General features: G+C 52.1%; 4 protein-coding genes across 4 annotated transcripts; 2 read left to right on the top strand and 2 right to left on the bottom strand.

Moving 5' to 3' along the window:
- Positions 1 to 408: 408 nt before the first annotated feature.
- On the bottom strand, positions 409 to 3,073 carry BO86DRAFT_391396 (Zn(II)2Cys6 transcription factor). Its single transcript, XM_025672581.1, has 5 exons — positions 2,542 to 3,073; positions 2,053 to 2,428; positions 1,633 to 1,994; positions 1,443 to 1,577; positions 409 to 1,381 (listed from the first exon to the last, which is right to left on the bottom strand). Exons 1-5 carry the CDS (start codon positions 2,671 to 2,673, stop codon positions 602 to 604), a joined length of 1,785 nt encoding a protein of 594 aa, XP_025524837.1. The 5' UTR covers positions 2,674 to 3,073; the 3' UTR covers positions 409 to 601.
- A 3,119-nt stretch (positions 3,074 to 6,192) lies between these two features.
- On the top strand, positions 6,193 to 7,137 carry BO86DRAFT_381702 (uncharacterized protein; the record flags this gene model as incomplete). The annotated part of the gene is made up of 1 exon (XM_025670782.1): positions 6,193 to 7,137. One exon carries the CDS (start codon positions 6,193 to 6,195, stop codon positions 7,135 to 7,137), a length of 945 nt encoding a protein of 314 aa, XP_025524836.1.
- A 1,028-nt stretch (positions 7,138 to 8,165) lies between these two features.
- BO86DRAFT_402285 (fungal specific transcription factor domain-containing protein) lies at positions 8,166 to 10,480 on the top strand (the record flags this gene model as incomplete). The annotated part of the gene is made up of 6 exons (XM_025673844.1): positions 8,166 to 8,228; positions 8,311 to 8,901; positions 8,969 to 9,132; positions 9,206 to 9,382; positions 9,451 to 9,786; positions 9,838 to 10,480. The coding sequence occupies 6 exons, from the start codon at positions 8,166 to 8,168 to the stop codon at positions 10,478 to 10,480; spliced, it is 1,974 nt and encodes a 657-aa protein (XP_025524835.1).
- Positions 10,481 to 11,503: 1,023 nt separating this feature from the next.
- BO86DRAFT_319491 (uncharacterized protein) lies at positions 11,504 to 17,615 on the bottom strand (the record flags this gene model as incomplete). Its single annotated transcript, XM_025668255.1, has 3 exons — positions 11,504 to 12,136; positions 12,201 to 17,210; positions 17,265 to 17,615. The coding sequence occupies 3 exons, from the start codon at positions 17,613 to 17,615 to the stop codon at positions 11,504 to 11,506; spliced, it is 5,994 nt and encodes a 1,997-aa protein (XP_025524834.1).
- Positions 17,616 to 19,050: the final 1,435 nt, after the last annotated feature.

The raw sequence follows: 19,050 nt of genomic DNA, 5'->3' as shown, positions 1-19,050 counted from the left end.
ATCATGTGAACGTGCTCACATCTGTCCTATTGACTGGACTCCTTAATATGCCGTCATCTCTGGAAGATGCCCTCAGTGGGATTTTGCACTCGGATCACATTTAACCCGAGCTGGCGGCAGCTACTGGCATGCCTCCCTCCCCATCTTCCGAATCTGTACATAGAAAACATCCACCACGAAGAGCAAGTTCTTGTACAAATAACAGCACTAGAGAGACGAAATTCACACAGCGTCCATTTTACACTTACAATCCGATCCGTATATAATAAATCTCCCAAAGACAGTTTCCGTATTTATAATTGCTGAGCTTTTGTCCCGAGTTATGTTTCTTCGGATAAGCCGCGACGCTAAAGCATCGATTGTGCGGAGGGAGCATCACCGCATGAAAACATTCAAGTATTTGTAACTCTCATATCGTACATTCGAGGCACACAAATTGGAGATAAAATCGCCTCAGGACGCCGCCTGTAACCCAGCCGGCAGAAACAAAGAACGCCATGACCGATTCCATTTTGCTCGCTCGCTGTGAAAAACCAGGTCACTGAAATTCAAATAAAGACAATTGTACGGGACCAGTTTCGTCCTCCTCGGCTGAATAATGTCACTCCCCTTCCGCACGCACCGACGAAGAGGTACACTGATTCGAGAAGACGGGAAACGCAAAGCGGCGGCCGATGTACGCGAACAGCTCCGCCATCGACTGCTTCTCGACCATGCCGTCGGGAAAGTTGTCGAAGGCGGTGCGGAGCACGAACATGATGCGCGAGACCAAGCAGCCGGGGACCATCTGGGTGTAGTACTTCATGCTGCGGCAGATGTTGCAGGCGAACTCGTAGCGCTCCTGCAGGCCGAGCACGTCGACCAGCCCGGTGTCGGTGGCGGTGATGACGAGGTTGAGCGCCCAGTAGTAGCACATGGACGTGGCGAGTAGCAGATCCGGGTAGACCAGGTTGGTGGCCGCGGTGATCTGCATCGTGCTGGGATCGCGACACTGAAAGACGGGGAAGACCGCCTCCCCGCGACCGTCGGCCCCGCTCTTCCGTGTGCTGGGATGGACATCAAGGCCGGACTCCTCGCGTGGTCCGCCCCCAGCGTATGTGTCGGCGTAGGTACGCTTCCACGTCTGGAGCATGCTTTGCAATTCATGGGCACGGACCCAGATGGCGGACTGCATTGTGACTAACTCTGACGGCGAGACGGCCGGATTTTTCAACGCCACTTGGAGATCGTCGATTTGCGAGAGGTAGTCTGGAATATGAACGGCAACGTCGAGGAGATGTTGAAGGATGTCTTTTGACGGTCCGTCGCATGACCAGGGCACGGTCAGCCATTCTTCTGAGGACAAGAATGTCGGCTTGCGATGCACCAACGCGGCAGTTACCTATAGACCTCCGGTTATTCCAGCTCGGACGTCAAAGCCAGGACAGAAGGTAGTTGCCTACCCAGTATAGTCGCAGATCAACGAACAGAGATCTTTCAACTCCATGCCGGTGGCGATAAGGGGTTCGTGCCCGCAGTAGCGCCAAGCCACCCAGCTGGTGTCGAAAAATGGAAGTGACCGACGTTTGCCTGAAAGCCTTTCACAATAGTGAGTATGCTGTCTAACTCCTGCATAGATGACCGAAAACGTACTTCAATAATGGTAGACAGTAAGACTACGAGCAGGAGCTCGGTCGATTGATTGCCCTGGGGTTCATTCAACGCCGTCTGGAGAAGATGAAGTACTTTGATATACTTGGAATTGCCTGCCACCTCAAGAGCCTTGTTATGATACTGTCTCCCGGCAAATGTGAGTGATGCTGCTTCGAAAGCCTTGTAGAGGATTGGTGACAGTATTCGCATCTCTTTAGCCTCACGTAGTGCAATGGTGCCGCTGACATTGACCGGACTGAAGTTATCAACCAGACGTTCAATGAAGAACTCTATTGCAACACCAGCTGCCATGGGGTCTGTTAGAACACGCTTTTCTTTCATAAATGGAGAAGACCCGTGAACTAAACCGTCGTAAGCGGCAGGGCAGAGTAAATGAGAGCGAGGAAAGAAAGAGCATACTTCGCTGACAACTCTGGCCTTCGTGATCCTCGCTCAAGACCATAGCATCGCGAGGGATTAAAGATACTTGCCCAGAGTCTTCCACAGACAGATCTGAGTCCTCAAGTGCATCTTCCTCATCCCAGTCGTTCGGCTTTCGACCTAAATGAAGTGGTCTCCTCCTTGATAGAGGCCCTTCCTCAGCCTTCACAGCAGGGTTGTTGGCCAGCTGACGAGCCTCCGCCAGCTGCTGTTTCAAGCTCTCACAAGAGCGTAGCAAGTTGTCAATAAGAGTGGCTTGTTGAATATACTGGCGGTCTCGCTTGCTGGTGCCATAATCACATTCCGAGGGTGTGCCCCGTAAACAGCAAGCACCGCATGGTTTGACACGATCGCACTGTTGTAGTATGCATTAGTACAAAGCTGCGGATGAATGAGAATATGGTTGAAGCAAGGTGGTAGTGGTGAATGCCTCGCATAGGTTTTCAGTGTAGTGTGGTGTGGATATACCTTGACTTTGCGTTTATGGCAATTTAAGCATGAATAGGTGGGTCGGACTTTCTTTCGCGCAGCCGCTTTGCTTGGTGCGGGAGGGTCAAGCTGATCCTTTTTCGGGCGATTCTCCAAGGTACCGTTGCTCATTGCAGTCGAAGGGATCAAAGGTTATGCGGCTCACCACCTGTGTTTGCGGGGGAAAGACGTTGTTGAAGGATCGTGTTCGTGCCAGCTCAGGTCTTGGTCTTTATGCGAAAGCGATGCAGGCTGGAGTCTGGTTTGTTGACGAACAAAGTCTATTGTCAGAATCATGGGATGGATGGAGAGAGAGACATCTAAAGACCGACGTGTAACCACAGGCCAAGAAGCAGTAGTAACGGTCATCTAGCACCGTCAGAAGAAATGACGACGAGACCTCCGATTTTGCAAGGGTGTTCGTGGAGTGCTCTTGTTCCGGGGGCGGGCTGGATCCGTGGTTCAGCAGAACGAAAGACCTGAAAGCTTTCAAATCATGCCCGCGCGATCAGTTGATTATTTGAAATGTGCTGGCTAGCCCGGCCTTCGCCTCTCCCCACTTTCTCGCAGCGACCTGGTGGCGGCCCCAGTGATTCGACCAGCCGAAGGGATAGCAGGCAGGCGCCGTCCCAAAAAGCTCTCTGGATCAGTCACATCGAGGCTGAGGATTCAGGATACACCGGTATCCAATCCAAGGCGTCAATCATTGTCCAAAATTGCTGAGTGTGTGTCATGGTAGTTTGCACCGTTGCAATTTGGAATTAATTTCCGTCGCTAGTTCGAAGGGGAAGAGACTCTCCCCGTAGCCTGAGGGCGAGATCTGATCGCCGCCGGGTCGGGCCTAATTAGTCAATCGAGAGATCGGGGATCCAGGGGTGCCAAGGAAGGTGATCCCCCCTATGTCGATCGAGCATTGTGCAGAGATCAGCGCTCTTAGTGTGATGCGATAGCCTCTTTGAGAACCAGTGATGATATGAAGCGTGATCAATGGCATTGTTATTGCCAATCTGGTCCAAGGGCCGCCAGACGAGTGGCATATCAAAGACAAGTCCCGTTTTGTGGCTCTCTGTCACCACAGAATAGGAGGTGGGTTTCGTACTGGTTTGGCGATCATCGCGGTAGGCAACGAACACGAACCCTGCCACATCGAAGATCGCCGCTGTCAGCCATTTCCAGGAAATCCCTCGACATTGTTGCATCATACCTATTCGGTCATAGCGTCTTATTTGATGCATAATCACGTTGAGACATCAGGCCAGTGACATCCCTACCTACGCAAGCGGCTGGGCTGTCAGCTTATTCCCGTCCCAGCACGAGAGAGGTATGCCCTTGCAGTCATTCTCAACAAGTGTGGTCACTGTTGCCTCTTTCCTTCGTACTTAAAGGCGCTTCCCGCTTCCTCTTGAATAGTACGAGGAATGAAAATAGGATAATTCTTTGCTTGGTAAGGATGGATGAGGCTGGGAGAGGAGTATTACGTGGGAGGAGAACACAAGCCACGAGGTTTCGTAGTTTTGTTTGGCTCTCAGTCAAACAAGCAAACACTGCCAAAGAGAAAGCAGGATTCTACAGATATGCAAACAGGGAAGCTCTTCTTCTATCCGTCCTCTGTCCGAGACACCGCGCAGGGTTACAGTACTGCAGGTCCACGATAATGGTAAGTTCAGCACACGACCTAAAAGTATCATGAAAAGCACTGACAATCAATCCTCAAGGATGAAAGCAATACACTCAATCCAGTTGATTTCTGATCACATGCTATCTCCATACATCCTGACCTTGTGGGATTTCTCCATGGCACGCATCCAAGAATAAGAATGTCCTTGTCATGAATATTGATTTATGGTAGGACTGTGAGGCTCTTCTACTATGTTGATAATCCAGATTTTCCACTGTCCGTTGCATCCAACCTTTGCTGACGCGAAAGCAGGCATCTTGTTTGAGCGAAGTATCCTTTAAAACAATCGAAGAACATTTATTTTACATAACCAATTCTACGTCAGCCAATTTAGCTGCAACACCTGGCAAACCATACAACTGATCAGAACCACATAGAACTAGTTATGAGCTGGTAAGTCAATGGAAAACCACCCCTCTCGCTATAACACCACGCTCAGCATTAGATATTCCCTGACAACATAGTGTCAGGCCTCGATGTAGTGTCATGCAGCGATCTTCCGTCGACTCCTCTCACTCCGGCACACCTCGCAATGCCCTCCATCTCTGATCTTTGCCCCATCGATCACGCATACCTAGCCACGACACTTGATTTCCTCATGCTCGCCGTTGGTCGTCATGAATCTGCAATCCCACGTACGGCGTATAGAACACCTTCCAATGAGGACCCGACAACTGGCTCTGCCTCGACAGCACAGCCATCTACATCGGCTTCTGCGCCCGCATCCTCGTCGACGTGTAGACTTGAGGTGGGGGCCAGGTCTTGGCAAAAGAGGTCATGATAAGTCGAGAAAAGCTACCTTGATTTGAAGCACAGGTCGAGGGCAAATCTGGTTCTGTTGGTCGCGTAGGCGGCGTTGGTGACAAGTCGTCCGATGCGGAAGGGGTCTGTTGCCGTACAGAAAGCAGTTATCTTCCAGCAGACCTCGACTAAAGCGACATCAGCTTATACCCCCGCTGGGTGCCATGATCTTTCTCTAGATGGTGCCGTTCGCGAACTCATTCTCGTTATGAGCTGGACCAGACCACAGTGACATGTGGAGATAAAAAGACTCTCATTTGAAACTGACCAGCCACAGAGCGAGCTAGTCAGTTACATGGTTTCTTATAGTAGGCATTCGGATTTTGGAAGTACTGCAAGCTAGAGACCTTTTCGAGGGCCTCAGCTGCGGTTGAACATGACCACAATAGAGACGGCTCCACCCCCCTCATCTTGGTGAACACACTCAGCAACAACAGCAACACGAGCTGAGACTCAATCTTCGTCTCAGCATACCGATTACGCCCAAAAGGGAAGCGCCCTAGCAGCTCTGTTCAGGAGCCGGTGAGGTATCGAGTGTTGAACTCGATGACTCGCAATGCCAGGATAATATTCTGCACAATTGAGGCTGCGAAGATATCCTTGCGGGTTCGAAGCTCATTGTCAAGCCATCTCACAGCTCTATTCTATTGAACAGGTTACCCCGCGTTTTACAGGATCCCCAAATGAGATAGGGAATTCAAACCAAGCCCAAGCCACATCTTCCTGTGCATTGCGGCTTGACGGGAGATGAAATTTCCGGCGCCTCCACAAGTGTGGGTCAGCCCAGGCAGACTACTCGGTATTTGCAATACCGTTCTTATTTTTTGGGACACGCATCAGCCCTACGAGTCTTAGCCCTGCTTGAATCTGCAGAACCACTTGTCCACTTGGAGGCCCCCACCCCTTAGTTGGGTTTTCTCTCTCGTCACCTTGTGCTACTCAATATAAAGGCTACGGTTGCCTGCTCTTCTCCAGGGTCCGAGAATCAAGCTTACAATTAACACTTGCACCCGCTATGTTGCCCGACTTTCTGGTTATGGATTGTCGCACTCAGCTTGCAACTATCGTTCCTTGATTGCTTATATGACAAATTGACGCCTCATCAGAACTGCTCAAGGTATTGGAGTGTTCTTTGCCAGACTAGGAAACATATCGAACGACAGCTCGTTGCGATGGGCAAGCCCGGTCGTGCTCGTGAGCCAGCCGACTTGATCGGATCTATCGAGCAAACTTACAAGGAGGCTCGAGTCATCGTGCTCGTGTGTCTCGCATCGTGGCTTGTGGGTCAACTCCGATTCAATTTCGCATGGCTATTCTTCGTCCTTGCAGCCAGCCGCACCTACGCCAATGTGTCCATGAAGCGTATGCAGCGAGTTGTTCGGGACGATTGCCAGCGCTATCACGCCACCAAGATCCTGGCCCACGGTGAGACTATCAATTGGGTAAATGGAATCCTCCAACGTCTCTGGCACATGAATCAAGCTCAAATAAGTGAACAAATTGTCCGCTATGTGAATGATGGCCTCGCTCGTCGCACCTGGACCGAGCCCGACACACCGCCCCAGAAAGTCATTCTTCATTCACTTGCCTTGATTGAGTTGCCGCTTCAAATGACGCGAGTCTTTGTCCATCGCAAGCCCTCTTCGCCGAATCTGATCTTCGAAGGCCGATTCCAAGTGAACCTAGCACCGCATGGGACCGATCACCATGGCTTACTGGAAGTCTTTGAGCACCCGCTCATTGATCTCACGATTGTTCGTGATATTGACGAGCACGGTCACCATCATTGTCACAGCCATCATCACCACAATCTCGCTGTGCAGGTGCGACAGTTCACTAGTCAAGGGTCACTGCGGATCGAGTTGGACCTGGAAGGCGAACAGCCCGCCTTGCTCCAGCCGCACATTGAGCTGCAGGAGCAACCGAAGATGGACTGCACGATCAAGTCCATCAGCCAACACCATTTCCCATTCCATTTCGCCCACCATGTCGACTGGCGCCGAGTGGTGGAGATGCAGCTACGCGAAGGACTAGGATGGGCCTTCCGTCGACCACTGCCTCTAGGGGAAAGGTGGCTGATCACGATGATGACGTGGTGGTGGCATATTCTCAACTAGGCTCGTGACGATCCCGCTTCATGATTCATCCCCGGAGCAGTGGAGGAATTGTTCAGCCCTGGAGGATTTAAAAGCCATAGGGCTGAAAACAAGTGTGTCGGCGATCACGAATCAAATGGACAGAAACGGTGTTGCCTATTGCCCACAATGGCTCCCGTATGCGTATTGAAGAATACGGTCGGCAACCGCCCCCGGATCGAATTTGCCGAGGCCAACTCTGGGATGACCCACGCCGGGTGGCTGGAGAAGCTCATACCTTAAATAACGCCTATTTGCGACCTCGGCTGGGCTGTGAAGCGAGCTGTTGCTGCCGCTGTTGCTGTTGCTTTGCTTTGCTTTGCTGCAGCTCGTTGTACTCCATGCTCCATATGTGCTGTACTCATGTTAGCGAATGTTGTTTCGCAGCTGGGGAGTGCTACTTTTTGAGGGGCTTCAATTGTTTTTATTTTCGCCGCTTGTTTTCATTACACTCCATGATTTCAGCGAGGTTCGATGGACTTCCTCTCCGAGGGTAATGTATGTGTTCGTGTGATGATGCGGGCGGCCTGCGGGCCCACAATAAGCTATGACGATGATCAGGTGATGAAGAGCGGCGAGAATACCGAATGGAAACAATAAGAGAACGAGAAGAGAGACTCGGGAGAAAGAGACTGTGGACTGAAGCGGCAAGCGGACTGATGTCATGGTGTAGTCAGTTTTGGGTCTCAGGCACCGCCCACAATCCCATCCAACCCACTGCATCATCCTTGGATTTTCCTTTTCCGCATTCTTTTTCCCTCCCATCTTTTATCTTCATCCACTTATTCCCATCCCATCCCACCATATCCCACAACCCTCTCCCTCCGCTACCCGCTACCGCTAGAACTGCATATCGCACGTTTATTCGGTCTTCAATGTGGCTTTCTAAATTTGGGTTGACCTAGCCCCCTTTGTGTGTGAGGACTGAGGCCTGACACCTGCTGGACGGAAACGTGTTTCACCACTCCCTATCACCTCCTACACTAGTATCTTATGCTTAGCATCCATCCATGTCGCCTAGCAACTCTCCGATTCAGCCAACCCGCTCCCTTCCCCAGTCGGATGAGCTGATGGTAGGTGAATCCCTGATCCTGCATCTTGATTCATCCTTAACTTGTAATACTGGATTGTTGACCGATCACATCCTCCCCGTAGAATGGCCCTCACTCGCCTATGGTCCAAGCACACTCTGGGCACGATGCATTCAACGAGACTTCGGCCGAGGCGTGTCAATCAGTGGCCGAGTACCTGACTGACACGTCAAACTATCATCATGATATGCTCTACGATCTCTTCGAGGTCGTGCGATCGACGGTTCCCAGCCATGCAGACGCCCTGCTAAAACTCATTCGAAGACGCGCCTCCATAGAAGAGGTGCGTTCCTATCTGGACCAGACTCTCGCCGAGATGCACGCTGCCGGGAAGGATTCGCATGCGCTGCAACAACTATACGGCATTTGGCAAGGGATTGAGGTGGAAAGTGAAGCACCCAAGTTCCGACCCATGATGATGGATATCCGGTATCTGACGGGGAATGCTCCCTTTCGGGTACCCGCGAAGCCTTGGACCAGCGTCACGGATGATGACGACCTCGTCTCCCATCTAGTTTCCCTCTATCTGACATGGGACTATCCGTTCTTTGCATTTATGGACCGCAAGTCCTTCCTGAAGCACATGGCGATGGGGAATGTGGATTCAGATTTCTGCAGCCCATTCTTAGTCAATGCGCTGCTCGCCAATGCATGCGTAAGTCCAGATAATCTGCCCGTCGCCCTTGATCTGTTACTGAAGTTCCGGGATGGCGTCGACACAGTACTATTCACCCTATTCCGAGGCGTACACGGTTCCGGGGGATGTGAGGACGAAAGGTGCGGACTTCCTCGCGGAAGCGGAGCGCCACATGAAAAGACACCAATTCGAAAGAGGCAATGATATTCGACTACCGACCCTGCAAGCGATCCTTCTCCTCTACGAGAGGTAAGTTTCCTACTCATGTAACTGCACTTGTCGTTGCGAATCCTTCGGTGCCTGATGATCGAATGCCTTTTAGATATTCCGTCTCAGGAAATGGTGATCATGGCTATGCCATGCTACATCGTGCCATCGAAATGGCAGAGTCTCTAGGGATTATCAATCACAAAAGGCGAGAGCTCAAGACATCGCAGATGTCTGAAGACATGATTATCTCCATCAAGCGGACCGCTTGGGGCCTCTATCAAATCGACACGTAAGTCCCGACCGACCTCATCAAAAGAATTCTATGGACTAAAGATTCTCGCACAAATTTTATCACAGGGTTGTTCACACCAACTTCCTCAAGCCAAGTCGCGTGAACTCAGTGAGCATTGACCGGATTGCGCGGGATGACGCAGGCGCAGGAGATATATGGACTCCCTACCCCCTTCGTCGGCCCGCCCGACTATCTTATCTGAGTCAGTACTTCGATGATGCTTGTCAGCTGTCTGACATTGCCCGTGACATCTCTCGGAGCTTGTCCAAGGAAGGAAACTCTGCTCCCGGTTACAATCAGCGCAAACGGGAGCTCTATCTGCGGCTCCGCAAATGGCAGCGGGGACTTCCGCCGTGCTTTGATCCAGCTGAAAAGCCCGCCCCCCATATTATCCTCCTCTGGTTAGTGCCGTCCCTTCTTCCCTTACATGGCCAAGCTAATGTGGGTAACAGGATGCGATATCACACACTAGTGATCAATCTTTGCTTCGATGCCCTCGGCCCCAATGCACGATTGTCCCATCAGAACGAAACGTCCGACGCCAAAGATCAGTTCAACCCGTTTGCCATTGCCATCTCGTCCGCGCGATCGATTGCCTCTCTCGCTCGACTCCAGCGAACTGAGTTCGGAATGGAACACGCCCACCAATTTGCCATGTACGCCGTGAACCTCGCGCTGTTTGCTCTTCTCGAGCAGAAGAGCTTCGATATCCTTGACCAAGACTTCTTGACTTTGACCAGTGCCTTTTCTATTATCGCCTGTCGGTCCCAGGTGGGCCGCAACCTGTTTCATCTTTTCAAACTGTCCGTGCGCTCTCGCAACCAGGGATCGAGAGTCGCACGCTCCACGGACGTCCCTCCCGGCATCAAGGAATTGTTCCGGCAGGACTCGGAGTCCCAACAGCCCGACCGATGGGACCACTACGCCGAGGGGTTGACCAAAGCTGACGGCGACCCCAGCTACATTGATGGGATGGGAAGCGAAGTGAAGTCGTCGGCGGCGACTGGGATGCATGATATGCTCGAGCGGTATGAGCGACTGAGCGTGGGAAAAGAGGAGGGATGGGGGGCCCGTTCTCGGAGAGGGATGTTCTGATTGCTGCGCCTGGGCATATGATTTACAGGACCGCAATTTGCATGTATATATGCTAGGAAGTACAGTACATAGCAAGCATGACTCAATTGATGATGCCGGTGTAAGATAGAAGCAATACAACAAGACTGTTGCCACGCAAAGATCAAGACGACTGAGCGGTGATGACTATTACGTCTTTACTGAACGAGCTCTACAACAGATTTCTGCATCACCTGCGACCCAATACCTTTGAGAATCCGACTCAAACTCCTCCCACATCCTCAGCTGCGTCTTCCTTCTTCACTGGTCACAACTCGTGCGACCTGGCTACCCCATCCGACATATACTGTCCATGACTCTCCCACCCCGCAACCGCCCCGGCCACCAACGTCCTCCCACCGATCTCAGTATCCCTCCCCAACACCTTCAACGCCACCCTCTGTACCACTATTGTGCCCCAATGTGGTAGGCGGCGGCGAGACCGAGGCGGCCGGTGTTTGTGCCGGTGACGACGATGGTATGGTTCTGTGGAGGGTCTAGGGGAGTAATCTGGGCAGGGCTGGGGGGATTCGGAATTGGGAGTGGAGGAGGGTTAGGGGGGATTGCAGTTGGGGCGGGTCTGTGTACATGGACTCTTGTGTGTATCAAGACGCGTGTTTACAGCATATAATGAAGCTACTATTGGTGCATATACACTGGCCAGTATCCATGAGCGAGACGCCTACAGTCTTCGGAGTATCGGACACTGAGTTCGGGTTCGGTGATGGAGGATCGTAGTTGAACTTATCGCCATGTGCCACGAGGATACATCTTGATTTCAGGAGCAGATGTTCCAGGTATACGATGTAATTTACTGTGGTTCTTCCAGAGACCTGCACATGCACAAACCAAGCAATAGATTCATTGACTCCATACTATACACGACCCTATGTCCACCCAATTAGTCTTCCGGATTGGATATACAACATTTCAAATACACAGGCATTCTGGGTTAATCAATATCAACATCACGCTACATCCCCTGACACCACCAAAACCCATCCATTACAAGGCAGTGATGGAGAGGCGCTTTGCCCCTCCGTTGCCCGTCAGCAGGGCCGAGCCGCTGGATTGGCGGAGATGGTTCTGATGGGTCTCAAGCTCCTCCACGTCCAGGCTGAAGCGGCGCGGGCGCTGCCACATGCCCATCGATTCATCGGTCTTGCCGGCTTCGAGCTTGGTCGGGGAGAGGCCGAACTTCGTGGCAATGTCCTGCACCCGTTCCTGGGCAGCCGTGGCGTCGATCGCCGCGCTCTGGCCCTCCTTGGCCAGGCGTCCTTGGGCGTATTGCAGCAACTCTAGATGCTGGGTCACTGCGTTGACCGCCGCATTGTGGTCGCTGGTCTCGCTGTTCAGGAGCTCCGCAAGGGCGGTCTCGTGCAGTGCGGCAGCAGCGAGATGGTTGCCCGAGGCCGTGTAGAGGCCAGACAGCAGCTTGTTCATTTCCAGCGTCACCGGATCGGCATTACCCCAGACCTGGCGCAGGTTGTAGCAGATATCCTTGCCGAGTGCCGTTGCAGCGCCGACCTGGCCGCGACAGTACCGGGTTTCCACAAGCCGACGACCAATCCAGACCACAGCGGGTAGAGACCAAGTCTTTTGCACAATGCGGGAGGTCCAGAGATCGGTGAGGATAGACTATGAGTTATGTTAGTTTTGGTGATTTTGGTGAATAATCTGCCAAGGGCAAGTTGTCGCTTACCTCCAAGTCTTCGAACATCTCGTGTTCGCCCAAGACAGTCACCAAGTCATTGAGCTCCGAGAAGGGCAGCTCGGCGTATTCCATCGGGAGATCTCGCGCGTTCGCCATGATCTCCTGCAGGAGCATTTGCGACTCGAACGACATATTCTTCGCGGTCGTGGCTTCGGTGCACTTGTTCACCTTGTAGCCGCAAAGATACAGGCAAAGCTTGATGGCCGTAAAGATGCTCTCCGGCAATCGTAGTCCGTCAGTCAAATGGACAAATGAGTGGAAGACGCCGGTAACATCAGCTGCATCCTGGAAGCGCGACCGGTTGCACAGGTCTCGCACTAGCCCGGTGGCCTGCGTCACAATATTGATGTTGTAGTCATCGTTGGGCGACTCGCGACGGCACATGACGTAAAACTGGTGCACAGCATCTTTCTTCCGCAGCGGTTGCGCCACCGAGAGCGTGTTGCAGAAGTATTCGTAGAGCTTGTCCTGGGTGTCTTGAGCCGCGGCGCTGCGCTTCTGCTCCATTTGCAGCTGGTGCAGCTTGTCGCCTGCCGCCAAGGTAGGCATAAGATCATGGCTGGACAGATGCTGTTGGAAGACGCTGTATACCCGCCCTTCGCGAGACAAATCATCCAAGATCTGTCGCGAAGAACGTGTGCGACCAAACACTTCCTCGAATGCCGCAACGAATGCAGCAGGTCGGTACTCATCCAGATTCTGGCGGTGAGAAGCCGGTGTATCATGGATCACCTGCTGGTGCAGCTCGTTTATGAGCTCCCAACCTTCATCGATATATCCGCATTCAAGGTAGATTTCTGCCAATCCATGGGCCCGTTCTACCAGTGTATCGTGATTGGCGGTGACATGAACGACTTCGTCGACATGCTCATGAAGTAATTCGGCTCCCTGGCGGCGGGACTCTGGATTATCCTGAAGGGCATACAGTCGTGCTATCTCACGAAGCCACAGGTGCGTCGTTGGTGCAGATAGCCCTTGCTGCTGCTTTGACAAGGCAAGCTCTTCCGTGTAGAAGGCCCGGGCTTGCGGGGATGTATCCTTCTGGAGCATAAATAATTGGGCCATGCGATGCTTAATATCCATAGGCAGTGGCTGAGTCATGTCAGGGAGCGATCGCGAAGCCTCAGCAGAAGGAACCCAGTCATTGGTCTTGAGAGCTTGTTCGTAAAGCTGAAGTGCCTCGCTTCTACGCTGAGGATGACCAGAGCAGATTCCTGCAAGAGCCATCGTCGCGTCACGGGTTCGAGGGTCTGTAGGACCATACAGTTTCTTGCAGAGCTGATGGTGCTGCGAGGCGACCTGATACCGCTCATTATCCCCGGCTTCGGTTGGAGTGTTCTCCAAGATGGACATGTATCCACTGTAGGTCTTGGGAAGCAGACCCTCCAAAAGAGCCCGGTCGTACCCGTCTTTCTCGTCAAAATGTACGAGGGTGGGCCACAGGTGCCGGTACACATCAAGAGCATCTTCCCACTTCTTGTCTTGCTCGTACAAAGTGACCAAAGCTACTGCAGCACGAACACCAGATGATGTTACCCTGCCGTCTGGGATGCAGGCCTTGTAAATCTTACTGTAGCTGTCTTCCGCCTCAGCACGACGGTCAAGGCGAAGCGCTAAATCGGCTTCATAGTAGCGACTGTCAAGGGTATGCTTATCGTTGCTGCCTAGTCTCGATGCAAAGAAGTCGCTAACCTGGTGCAGCAACACCATTGCTTTGTCGAATTGGAAGGTCGTCTCATAGAATTCGACGACAGTTTTGACGACAGTCGTGACTGAGGGAACGGCGACTTGATCCGCGGTGATGGATGCTTTGAAAGCATTTCCGTAGACGATAGTAGCCAGTGCCACGTCCAGACGCCGGAACAGACAGTAAGCATGATCGAGGGCAAGGCTGGCCATCAGAGGCGCCTGCTCCGAGGGGAATCTGGCCTTGGAGTATGGATCCTCGACAGTAGGCCAGAGGTGCTTGAGCACTGCCCAGGCGCATTCATTGCCTTCGCGCCATTTCTCTGCTGCCATTCGTTGACTTGCCAGCTGGTGAGATAAGGCTAGGATTGACATTAAGTCACGCTCACTGCCAGCTAATGCAACAGTATCAATCCAGCCAGGGAGCAGTTCATTATCCTCAGGGGAGAGTGTCGACAAGCGCGAGCCGATGGAGCTGGCAGTGCTCTTGGTGGGGATAATCCCTTCGGTGAGAGACTCGGCCAGAGAGACAGCCTGGGGGGTGTACTGCTGGCCGGAAGACTTGTAATACTTCCACATTTGCAGAGCAAGGGCACGATCCATATCTTTCAGACCCATTTGCCGGGCTTCACTGCGAAGCTCCTCCGCACGTTTGACCATCTGTGGCGAATTCACGCCGCCGCCTGTCTCCAAATCTACCTCCAGGTCGCGCAGTATGCCTGTAGCCTGGTCGGGACGACCTTGACGACGCAGAAATTGGGAGTAATAGAAGGCTACCCTTGTTTTCTGATCCCAGGAGTCTGTGGTATCGGAGCCCCGGGCAGATAGGCCTGCCCACAGTCGAGACAGCACTGCGTCTGCTTTTCCGATCTGGTTGTTCTCCTCATACATCTTGGCTAGATAGAGAGAATAGGCCACTCGCCGCGGGTCGGTCGCATCCATTGAATGAAGCATTGTCTCATACTTGGTTCGCGCAAGCTCCAACGCCAACTCGTCTGGAGGCGCGATTTCAAAGTTCTTGGTGAGGTAATCGGCTGCTGACATAGTTTCGGGTGAATGAGCACCGTATGTCTGCACTGTCTGGTGGTAGAACTGTTTAGCAGCAGAGTATGCCTCATCGGGTTGTTTGTTGGCATTATAAGATTTCACCAGCTTGTCAAGGTACTGCAGTCTTTGCGCAAAGCCAATATCGGATGAGCCCCATCCGGACAGTGCCATGTCCTTCAGAGCATCAGTCTTCATGCCTGCAGTGCGATCCGCTTGGCCGTTGGCTACAAGCATTTGTTCGAGGTCGCGGGTAATCTTGTTGGAAGGTCCCAGTTGCGAACGACTGCGCATCCAAGCCTCATAAAGGTGATCATTAGCCCAGCTGGCATGTGTCTGTTCGGCAGCACGAGCGCTGAGAAGCAAGCTCTGTAAAAGAGCGGGAGACTCATTGCCCAGGACCACGCGACGGACACCAACAGCCAACCGGTATAGTTCCACAATGCTCGAGCGACTAAATTGGGACTCCCGGTTGGTAAGCTCAAGCTGGGCGAAAAGAACAGTGTCGGGTAGAGCACGACGAAATGTTGCGTCAAAAGAGATCTCACGATCGGAAGATGCCATTGGCGATGCCAGCATATGCGATAGCCAGTAGCGTGCGGTGTACTCAAGTAAGACATAAGCGTCCAAGTAACGATCGCGTACAAACACGCTCATCTTGTCCCACGAGAGGGAGACCTCGTCAGTGACCGTACGGCGAACCCAGGCTAAACAGCGGATCAAAAGGTCGAAATGAGCATCCGCCAAAGAGAACGGCAGTTCCTGACGCATTTGAGCCCGCGCTTGAAGGTGCTCCCGGATCATGGGATGACGGAAAGACACAAACCCATCACGAACAGTGACTAGACGCTTCAGGGGCTGGAAGAGGTCACGCTCGAGGTTAGAAGTCCGAGGCGCCACTTTCAGTGTCTTGATATCAACTGCCAAAAGTTGTTCCACCTCTGGGATGCGCAAGGGACGCTCGCTGGCCGCTAGCCACCCCAGAAGATTCTGCGCACCTTGACGTTTGATATTGGTAGTACGCAGATGGTGGTCGATCAAGTCGCCCAGTGTATTGGGCATCTTTGCAACAGCAGACGTCATATCGCTGACAGTCGTTCGCTGCTGCATCGCCTCTACGGCCAGCTGTGCCCATATGAAGCAGCCCTGGGAGCGGGATACGATTGCCGCCCCCAATGACTCCCGTTGAGACGGCTCGAGTCCAGAGAACGAAGAATCGGCCGTCATCATGTCGCTGACCGCGACTTGCAGATCATGCTGTATTGTGGCGGCATTCATAGCAACCTGGTGTGTCTTCGTGGTCTCGCGGATTGGCAGTATATCCTTAGACATGGGTCGGCTGAAAATGATCAACTTGGAAGGGGTATCGGTCACTGTGTCTTGTAGCAATCCCAAAAATGCGCTGACAGTTGTTTCAGCGTGCTTCATTTGGTCGAACCCATCAACCACCAACATAAAGTGCAAATTGGACTGTACGGCAGCGCGAATGGCAGTCCAAAGCTGGCCTTCTACTTGAGGGTCGGTCGCACCAGCTACTGCCAGCTCGATAGCGCCGGTCACAGCAGTCAAGATGGCATCTTGAGTCCTGCGGCTAGTCACTGAGTGATCAAGGATCTGGATCAGAATCCCCTTGAGAATGCTCAGCGTGAGCGTTGTGATGGGTACGTCCGATCTAATGATAATCGGAATGACATTCCAGATATCATACTCCGAGGAAGCCTGAAGTCGCTCGACAGTCCATTGAGCGAGCGCACTCTTCCCTGAGCCGGGATTTCCTCGGATCATCATAAGACTTCGTCGACTCATGGCGAAGGTAGTCAGATGTGGCTCGAACCAGGAGAAGGATCCGTCCGCTAAAGAGTGGTTCTGGCCTTCAAGAAGCATCTGCAACGGACGATCTTGGAGCTCGAGGAACTGATAAATGACCGACAAATTGACTGAGGTCTGATGTTTAGCCATTCCTGATTGCAGCACAAGCTCGGATACACGACGCCAGTGAGTAGCGAAGCGGTTGAAGTAGCGGAAGAAGGCCATATCGATAGCCGTGTTCATAGTCTGCCAATGCTGGGTCTTCGCTCCTTGGCGATATTCCCAAGCTACGTGGACGACAAGTTGCAAGATATGAGCGTAGATCTCGGCAACCTGCTGTTGCAGAGGTCGAGATGTAGGGAAGTAGGTTTCCTGCTGGAGGAGGAGCGAGATACCCATAGTGATCCGACCATAGCGACCGAACAGGCTTTCAATTACGTCGAGTTGGTCGATACCCATCTGTATTTCTAGTTAGAACATAGCTTGCGATATCGGGTGGAAAGAATCACATACCTCAAGCAGGAGCAGCGTTGTCCCCCAGACAAGCGCAGTGGCTTCATCAGCGCCATCCATGTAACTTGACACTGCGTCGCGCAATGAACCAACAGCAACAGCGAGACGCGAAGCTCGTCTGAGAACACCGTCCAATCGACTACCGTCCGCAGGCATGCGCCGAAGTCGCTCTGCCGCAATAGTATCGAAGAAGACATCGAGACTCGGGGCTTTGTTTTCGATCTCCTCCGCCGTTAGGCCCAGGCGTGCGGGACATTCTTCAGAGACAGTGTTGACTGTCTCACGCAGGATTGGAAGCGACGTGACGCCTCCGTTCACTGCAATTGGCTCCATTGCGTTATTGGAAGCCATGCTGCGTTCAATTCAACGAAGTAGGAAACCGGGGCAGCACAGCCATGAATGGTTTGCGTTTGGCTCATGTGTGGTTACGAGGCACTATATGAACTTTGCACCACCATCGAGGTCAATGATGTTAAGGGAGTCCCGGAAATCCGAATGCTGAGCAATCTTGACATCATAATTGTCGTCCTTTCAGCACCACATCCTTCGGGGATTGTTACAGACAAATTGACTGCATGGTAACCGTGGATCGGGAGTCCCGGCGCGAAGTCTGTCGCTGTGGTAAATCTGGTCAAGAAGAGATTGTTCGGTATAGTTCCAGGCAGACCGAGCATAAGCCACGTGAAATCAGCGTAGTCGTGGTGTCATGGGCATTGCTGTTGTCGGTCAACGACGACTGCGATGCGTCATGGACGAGCAGAAGTCAATGACATCACGAGGATAGTAGGTTTTCTGTGGCCGCCATACGTAAGATGGAAATGGCATCCATGAAGAGAGAGGAGTTATACTATATGACTGACTTTGAGGATTAGAATCAAGTGGGTATTTGTTGAGTATTGGTAGGAGCGATGGGTTTCTGGGGAAACGGAGGTGTGGTGGTGGTGGATGTGGATGTGGAGGAAGATGTGGTGGTGGTAACTATCGTTTTCTGGGGAGGGACAACATCCGCCGCCGGGAGACGAGGTTCAGAACTCGCAAGTTCCTCACCCGAAAGCCAGCCACCTCGTACCCCACTGGATAATTGCTTGATCCCTAGTTTTCTACAGTCCTCTTGGCATTGTATAATTACATTCAAGTATCTATCGCCCAGGTGCGTTCTATGCCCTTCGACTGGGAGTCTTGTTCTTAGGGTATTAGGGTAGAGTCTCAAGAAGGTGACCAGAAACCATGCCCGCCCTACTCAAAGGTAAAGTGTCATAATTTTCTACATGCAGTGATGATGATGTGAATTAATCTTGGAACACAAAACTGAGCACAAGAGCAGCAACCGAGTCGCTCAGAACAGTGATTTGATGTGTGAGGCTGCTGGCTATGGTGGAATCCTGGCTTCCTATTTGTGAAAATGCTGCACAAAATTCTACTGCCAATAGGTAAAAAGTAATATAGAGAAGAACATGTTCGCATTGGATCAGAGATTCAAAGGTCATCACACAGCTGCGGAGCACAATGGCATTGGAAATTGCGTGGTCTTTACCCCCTGTTCTTCTTGAGACTATCGAGCCTGTCAACTTCAAAGAATGATTAGACAGGATAATACGGTTTCAGTTACTATCTGTAAGCATATATCATGGACCAGTACCTCAAATAATCAATACAGAGTAAATAATGTATTAAGTTCTTTCGACAGTCACTTTATGGCTCTTCCACTGCTTATACAGTGATTTACCATCGCTGGAGACTGACCACATAGTAAGGTCGACAATTGTCATATCTTGACAATCTCGCG

The sequence above is a fragment of the Aspergillus japonicus genome (genome assembly GCF_003184785.1).
Source record: "Aspergillus japonicus CBS 114.51 unplaced genomic scaffold BO86scaffold_51, whole genome shotgun sequence".
Lineage (NCBI taxonomy): Eukaryota > Fungi > Ascomycota > Eurotiomycetes > Eurotiales > Aspergillaceae > Aspergillus > Aspergillus japonicus.
Note: the sequence above shows the minus strand (reverse complement) of the source record. Positions and strands in the feature narration are given on the sequence as shown.